This window comes from Capricornis sumatraensis, chromosome 1, assembly GCF_032405125.1.
Source record: "Capricornis sumatraensis isolate serow.1 chromosome 1, serow.2, whole genome shotgun sequence".
In the NCBI taxonomy this organism is placed as follows: Eukaryota; Metazoa; Chordata; class Mammalia; order Artiodactyla; family Bovidae; genus Capricornis; species Capricornis sumatraensis.
Genome location: NC_091069.1, coordinates 33,422,523 through 33,430,931, shown reverse-complemented (window position 1 = coordinate 33,430,931; position 8,409 = coordinate 33,422,523). Strand labels below are relative to the sequence as shown.

The 8,409-nt window shown below is 37.3% G+C and overlaps 1 protein-coding gene across 3 annotated transcripts in view; it reads right to left on the bottom strand.

Moving 5' to 3' along the window:
• Positions 1 to 799: 799 nt before the first annotated feature.
• The window catches only part of HADHB (hydroxyacyl-CoA dehydrogenase trifunctional multienzyme complex subunit beta), a 32,675-nt gene continuing 25,065 nt past the window's right edge, over positions 800 to 8,409 (bottom strand). For 2 of the 3 annotated variants that reach the window (XM_068964252.1, XM_068964259.1), the window contains exon 15: positions 5,353 to 8,095. In XM_068964252.1, coding sequence (XP_068820353.1) covers positions 7,886 to 8,095 — 210 coding nt within the window. In that variant the 3' untranslated portion in view covers positions 5,353 to 7,885. The other variant, XM_068964268.1, reaches the window with a different exon arrangement.

Sequence of the window (8,409 nt, the reverse complement as noted above, 5' to 3'; positions counted from 1 at the left end):
AATTATTTTTTTATAATGAGCGTGTACTTTTATATTAGAAAAAAAGATTTTCAATAAGTTTTCCTGACCATTTTGCATATTTAAAAATAGAATCTTGACAAGCAAGGAAACACACAAAAAGTACATCCTGGAATTTAAGTTTGTACAGAAGGACAGACTACATTAGGTGTTCCTGGGAAAGCTCTGAACTTTCTGTCTGGAGTTCTGCTTTGGGAATCAATTGATCACTGATATTCCTTTAAGTGTGAAAGGGAAAAGGGCTTCTAGTTGAGTATGATATTGAGTACAAACACTGCCAACATGTCTGAATGTTTCTTCTCTTTCACAATAATCTATTTTCAGAATAGTACTGTTTACTATTTTTGTCCTCCAGTCCCCCCATTCTCCCATTTCCTCTCAATCAATGATCACTCTTCTTTGAAGAAGCACAATATATAGGTTCAGAGTCCCCAGAAAACCACAGTGATACAGGCAGAGAGCCTCTGCATCACCCATTAAAATCTGAGAAAGCCCAGAAGACCCTGATACCACCTTTTACTCCTCAAGAGAGACCAAAACTTGAGAGGCCTGAAGAAATTTAACAAAACTGAGAAAGGACACAGGGAGGAGCCAGGCAGAGAATTAAAATTCTCCTTCTCTCAGGAAAGATGGAAGCAGAGACTGCTGGAAGCAAACAGCTGAGGGCAGGGGAGAGCCGTGGGGAAAGGGTAGGGGAGCCAAACTTCCAAAGTCTGAATGAAAGAAAATAAGGGCAAATAAAGGCTCCACTCGCCATTGGTTATCAGGTAGAACAGAGAGTGTAATTAAAGTTTTACATGAAAAGACACTTTAAGTTGGGATCTTTACGAAGAATATAACCAGTTTCAGCTATTTAAGAACAAACATCAAGGAGACAACTGTAATCACCACAGCCAAGGATGGGCTTTTGTAGCCATCATGCAAATGAAAGTAACGCAGGTGTCTCTTGTATGTATAAAATATTTTGAAATGGTACATAGCTTTAACCTATGTGCTCCTTTCCAATCCAGTTCCACTGCCCCCTACCTAGAGGTAACCTCCGTTCTGAACGTTTTCCCTTACCTTAAAAAAAAATTTTTTTTAACTGTGATAAAATACACATAAAATTTATCACTTTAACCATTTTAAAATATACAGTTCAGTAACATTAAGTACATTCACATTGCTGTGCAACCAACCTTCAGAATTCTTTTCATTTTTCAAAACAGAAACTCTGTACCCACTAAACAACTCATCACCCATCCAAGCCCTGGCAACCACCATTCTACTGTCCTTAAGAATTTGTTCTGAATATTTAAATACGTGATACAAGTGGAATCATACAGTATTTGTCTTTTGTAACTGGCTTGTTTCACTTAGCATATCCTCAAGGTTTATCCATGTTGTAACATGTGACAGGATTGCCTTCCTTTTATTCATCCATTGGTCCATCAATGAACACATGTTGTTTTCAAGTTTTAGTAATTGTGCATAATGCTGTTATGAACATGGGTGTATAAATATTTCTGAGACCCTGCTTTCAATTATTTTGGATATATACTAGAAACTGCTAGGTCATATGACAATTGTACCTTTAATTTTTTGAGGAACTGCTATACTATTTTCCATTCCATCTGCACAATTTTAAATTCCCATCAGTAGTACACAAAGGTTTCAATTTCTCCATATCCTCATCAACACTTGTTATTTTCAGGGCTGGTTTTTTTTTTTTTAAGTAGCCATTCATCTGGCTGTGAAGTCACAGTTTGATTTGCATTTCTCCAATGACTAGTGATGCAAAATATCTTTTCATGTGCTCATGGTTCACTGTATATCTTCTCTAGAGAAATGCCTATTCAAATCATTGGCCAATTTTTAAACTGGGTTGTTTTTCTAGATGTTGAGTTGTAGTTCTTTATACACTCTGAATTAATAACCCTTATCAGATGTGATTTCTATTTTCCCCCATTTCATAGGTTGTTTTCAACATGTCCTCTGATGTACCAATGTTTTTTTATGAACTCCAATTTTTTTTTCTTTCCTGTGCTTTTGGTGTCATATCCAAGAATCACTGCCAGACCCAGTATCATGTAGGTTTCCCCATTTCTTTCTTAAGAGTTTTATCATTTTAGTTCTTATGTTTGTGTTTTTGATCTGTTTTGAGTTCATTTTGTATAGTGTAAGGCAGGGGTCCAACTTCATTATTTTGCATGTGTATATACAATTTTCCCAACACCATTTGTTGAAAATACTGTCCTTACCCCACTAAATAGTCTTGGCACTCTTCTCAAAAATAATTTCACCATATATGTGTTCCTTTATCTGGGTTCCTTTTTAAACCCCAGATTTCATTCAAATTTCATCAGTTTATTAGTGTTCACCCAGGATACATTACCTTTAGTTGTCAGATCTCTGGTCTGTGACAGTTTTTCACAACCTTGATAGTTTTGTGTATTGGCAAGAATTTTGTAGAATGTCCCTCAGTTTAGTCTGATGTTGTCTAAAGATTCAACTAGGTTATGCGTACTCGGAAAGAATACCACTAAGGAGAAGGGCCCTTTTGATTACATCATACCATCAGGTCTGTGATATCCACATGCCAGCACTATGATGATAACCCTGGGCTCTTAGTTAAGCTAGTGTCTGCCAGGTTTCTCCACTGTAAGGCTGCCTGGTTTTCCATCTTCAGACTTTATTTTTTGGAGTTGAGTCACTAAGTTCAGCCCACACTCACCTGGGGAAGGGCATGCTCCACCTGCTGGAGTATAGGGTCTACACATATTATTTGGAATTCTTCAATAAGACTTCTTTTTTTTCTTGTTTTGCAAAATATTTTCATCTCATATGTAAGCATCCTAGGAGTATACTTAGTTTTGCTTGTTTTTGAAATTTTGCTGTGGATGAACATTTGTTATTTATAATATTTTGCTATTAAAGAGCAATGCTGCTATCATCACTCTTATACATGTCTCCTGATAACTCGTGTGCAAGTTTCTTCAGGAAATATACCTAAGAGCGGACATGCTAGATTATAAGCCATGTGTCATATTCAAATGTACAAGATAATGCAAGACTGTTTTCTACAATGGTTGTAGCAATTTGCATTCTTACCAGCAGGTATAAAAAGTCCCTGTTGTCCACATCCTCACTAACGCTTAGTGTTCTCAGTCCTGTTCATTTTTGCCAGTCTAGTAGGCATAAACTAATACCTCATCATGATCTTAGTTTGGCTTTTCTTGATGACTAAGGAGCATATGAGCATCTTTTTATGTTTATTCTCCATTTGTGTATTATTTTCTAAAAAAAAATACCTGTTAATATCTTTTGCCAGTTTTTACCATGCTATTTCTCTTCTTACTCATTTATAGGAATTCTGTATACATCCCAGATCCTTTGTAAAATATATCTATATCATACATATTTTGTAAGATATCTATCCTATGTATATGACAAAGATATAAAAGAGATATCTCTATCACGGGTATAATATACCTTTGTAAGATGTATATATATATATGCACATTCTTTGTTAAGTTGTATCTGTATCTTCACCACATTTGTGGCTTGTCTTGCTACTCTATCATATAAAGAACAAACATACTTATTTTATCTTAAGCCAACTTATACATCTTCTCTTTTATGGTAACACTTTTACTGTCTTGTTTAAAAAAAAGTACCCATCCCAATAGCGGTATTTTTCCCTAAATTGAAAAAAGTTTTTTACCTTTTATATTTCACTTATCTAGAATAAATACTTGTGATTTGTAAATACACTGATTTACAGTATTAAAAATTCATGTTGCTGCTGCTGCTGCTGCTGCTAAGTCGCTTCAGTCGTGTCCGACTCTGTGCAACCCCATAGACGGCAGCCCACCAGGCTCCTCCGTCCCCGGGATTCTCCAGGCAAGAACACTGGAGTGGGTTGCCATTTCCTTCTCCAATGCATGAAAGTGAAAAGTGAAAGTGAAGTTGCTCAGTTGTGTCCGACTCCTAGCGACCCCATGGACTGCAGCCCACCAGGCCCCTCCTTCCATGGGATTTTCCAGGCAAGAGTACTGGAGTGGGTTGCCATTGCCTTCTCCAAAATTCACATTATGTAGAATGAAATCATGGGGAAATGATGCTGGAATCCTCAAATAACCTTTTAAGAGGTTAGCACTTGCTTCCTTTCCCAAACTGTCCCTGAACTAGAGAATGATTCTGATTGCCAGTAACTTTCAAACATCTAAACGACATTCACATAAATGGTTGCAGCTGAGACTTTGCTTCAAGGTACGAGCATACATGTTATTCAATGCAGTTTGGTTGTCAAAAAACTGAGAGGATTTTTAGTATGTGGCCCAAATTTTTAAAACTTCTTTACACCTGGCAAACAGAAACATCTTCAAACAGTAATAAAATAAATTTACTTCAAATGGGCAATGGGGAAAAAATGGTGTTATTCTAAAGTAGGTGTTCCTAGCAGCCTCATGGTAGACCAAAATGGTTAGAAGTTACAAATGAGCAGTCCAAGGCAAAATCTGTCCCTAAAACAAGAGAACCACCTCTTACCTCTAATAAGACAAATGGTTCTCAAACTTTTCTACTTTATTAAGGTTAACCAACATGGGCTTTCCTGTTGGCTCGGATGGTAAAGAATCTGCATGCAATGTAGATGTGGGTTAGATCCCTGCATTAGGAAGATCCTCTGGAGAAGGGAATGGCAACCTACCCCAGTATTCTTGCCTGGAGAATTTCATGGACAGAGGAGCCTGGCAGGCTACAGTCCATGGGGTCACAGAGCTGGACATGAGTGAACAACTAACACTTTTAACAAGGTATTTATACATCTAAACATTTACTGTAAATTTTCAGTGATGCTTAGATTCTGAATTATTTCCCCATAATTAAGTTAATTTAGGCACACTGGTTTTGTGTTTTATAGAAAACGTTTATCGTTAGGTCACAAATAGGAATGAGTTATAATTTGCAAATGTTACAAAGGTGATCCCAAATCTCACCTAGTCTCTTTCCAAAACTGTAGCCACTAATTCAGTCCTTAATGAAAACAGAGACCAAACACAATTGCTTGAACTTATCACTGTGAGAGATTCTGGTAACTAAGGAATCCCTGAAAGAGTAGTAAGCTGTGATTCTTAGAAAGCTCAGAACACTGGAAAGGCTTAATTGCAAAGTATTGAACAAAAGGCCACAAATTTTGCTTTCCTAAGAGGAGCTGGGAACTAGAGATGTCATTGAATAGTGCATTGAAATGGCATTGCCTAGGCCGAGTGCTGCACAGAAACTCCAGGTCATCTCTTCTGGATCTATTATTTTGGATAAGCTTCCACTATCATAGCATGGCCCTATAAAAGAAAAAAGAAGTCTAGTTAGAGCAATGAAAGGCATGAATCCAGCCAGTATGGAGGCAGCAGAGAACCACGGAAAAGTACAGGCTTTGGAACTCAATCCTGACTGCCATTCAAACACTGTGTGATCTTGGGAAAGTTATTAGCCACTCTGAACCTCAACTTCCTCTATAAAATGGGGCTCATGGTGCCCACATCAAAGTATTTTTGTGAGCATTAAATTAAGTGATAGCATACAATGTGTGTGTGTACATACACCACACACATACATGCATACACATGTATATCAAAGTCTGCCTAGTAGAGTCTGATTTCTAGTAGATGCTCCATAAGTGGCTGCTATTAAAATAAGCCACAGTGGCTTTTTTTAGCTGTATAAAAATAAACATGATACAGTGAATTTGACAACAGCTTTCTTTCTTGTGAGAAAGATGAGAAAAATGGGGGCTTTTTAGTTAAAAAATGTAAAAAGGTTACATTACTCACCCAAATCCAGAAAGCTATCAAATAACAGGGTCAGGACTGGAAACCAGATGATTCCAAAGCCTGGTCTCTTCTTTACTACGCTATGCATGTGGAGATGATGAGCTGCGGTCCCACAATAGTCAAAAGGCAGAAAACCCCTTCCCAAGCACTAGGCACAGTACAGTTACCTCCCTAGTTTAACCCTAGTATAGAAATGTATGATGTCACGAGTCTAAATCCTATCTGATAATCATAATCATTCTTCTGGACTGTTATCAATCCAGTTAACAGTTTTAACTAATCTCCCTACTTCTAGATTCAATTCAATCCCCACAATATTTATTAAGGAACTATTACTTATAAGGCACCGAGTTAAACACTGTGTGGGTACAAGGTTTTGCTACATGGTCTCTATCCTCAATCTAGTATACACTGTAGTAAACAAACTGTTAAATACCCTTGATACAGGCACAAGCAAACAAAAGAACAGGGGTGGGAAGGTCTGACTGACTTGGGGTTGTCCTAGAAGGATACATAAGAAGTTAGAATATTCCTTCTCCTGTTTTATTTAAGCTGTGTTATTTTCATGTTCCAAATCTATTATACTATTCTATGTCAGTGATTCCCAGCTGCAGTGATTTTGCTCCCCACCCTCCCCAGAGGACATTTAGCAATGTCTGGAGATATTTTTGGTTGTCCCAACTGTGTGTATATGGTGAGACAGGGAGAGGGGGTAATGAAGGGGGTTGTTTGCTACTGTTATCTAGTGGACAGAGACCATGCTAAACACTCTACAACACACAGCATAATCCTGCCAGCCAAACAAAGAATTATCTAGCCCAAAGTGTTACTACTGCCAAAGCTGAGAAATCCTGCTCTAGATCCAATGACGAACTCCTCCTCTGATCTAATCATGTCTATACAGCACTCACTTGGCGCTTGATGAAACAATGCCAAGCTGAATCTAGTGTCTAGAATGCATCATCTCCTTCCTCACTACACTTAAACTTCTGGAGGAAAGTAACAACATTGGATATTATTCTTTGTTCATTTACAAAACCATCTAGTATTAGGTTACTAATCCTCTATGTGCTAGATTAAAAAACTAGGGAACAAACACTCAAAACCAAAGGACACTGACTGGTGTGGACTATGCACTATGTACAACATTGTGCACCAGTTATCTCCCCCAGTGAGTCTTGGCATAGAAAGATAAGAAGGAGGGCTCCAGTCCTGACCAACCATGGTTTTCCATAAACGAAGTTACCCAGTTTAGAAAATACTTCCGATCATGAAGTCTAAAAGATTCTAACCTAAATATAACTGACCCCTTGCTTTTTCAAAGTCTTGGAGGAAAAGCCATAAATAAAGGCTTTTAAATGCAAGATGTTTATACTTTTACATATCTTATTCATCTTGGTCAGCAACAAATAGATTCTATTATCTGGTGAAAAATCAAATCTGTTTCCAGCAGGGTTGAAAAAAAAAAAAAACAGATTACAGCCTGCCTTCCTTTGGATTGTAGTCCCACAGTGAAATGCTACAGGTAGGAAGTTTTGTTGGTAACACAAGTAAAACAGATAGAAAAAATCTGTAGAAAACAAAATTTTCCCCAGCTAAATAGCAATAAGTTATCCAGAGGTAAATTAATTCTCCATTGTACAGTTCACTTCTCAAGAAACACAGTTTTCCTCTTGGAGAGATTTTATAGATAAGGTCTCAAGGTGACTAAATAAATGAATAAAATTTTATTATTAAAGAAGAAAATATATCAAAGTATGATTAATGATAGTATCTGATGAGGGGAAGTGATTCTAGTCTTATTTTCTACATACTTTTTGTATTTTCCATAATTTCGATAATAAGCACATAAATAAAACCTGTAAACATTATTTTAGGGGGAAAAAAATTTGGATTTAAATAGCTTCTTTCGTTCAAACTACTCTCAGGATTGAAGCTGTACTCCCCGGCCCTCAAAAATGGGCTTTTTTTTTTCCAGTTGTGTGTCATCAGAAAAATCACTCTAAGACTGTTTCAAATTAAGATAAATCAAACATTCTTGGATGAGTTTGTTTCTAAGAAAATACCTTTCTGGAAGGTATTAAGCTTCTGTGACCTACCTGCCCTCCAGCTGCACAGGCGGCAACTAGACCATACTGGCCTCCTTCCTTCCGTAACCTGTTGGCAGCTGCCATGACCAACCGACAGCCAGTGGCTCCAAACGGGTGCCCCAGGGACAGTGATCCACCCCAGTTGTTAAACTTCTCCAAAGGAGGCAATCCAACCTGGCTCCCACAAAAATAAACACAAATAAAAAGGTGAATTTACTTAAAAATCAGGCCAGGCTCTGAGTAACAGATGTAATAGCAACAGAGGGAAATAACTTTCTTAAAGACCCACCATATACTATTTTACTACAAAAGAAATTCCAAATCAATTCTGAAGGCCAAGGGCCCTGTTTATTTTTCATCTGACATCAGAGTGGATGAACCAAAGACAATTTGAATTTTTGCTTTTATTTTTTCTGAAGAATTTCCAGGAGCTATTCTTCAACTAAGAAATAAATACATGAAATAACACTCAAAAATTTTCCTAAGAA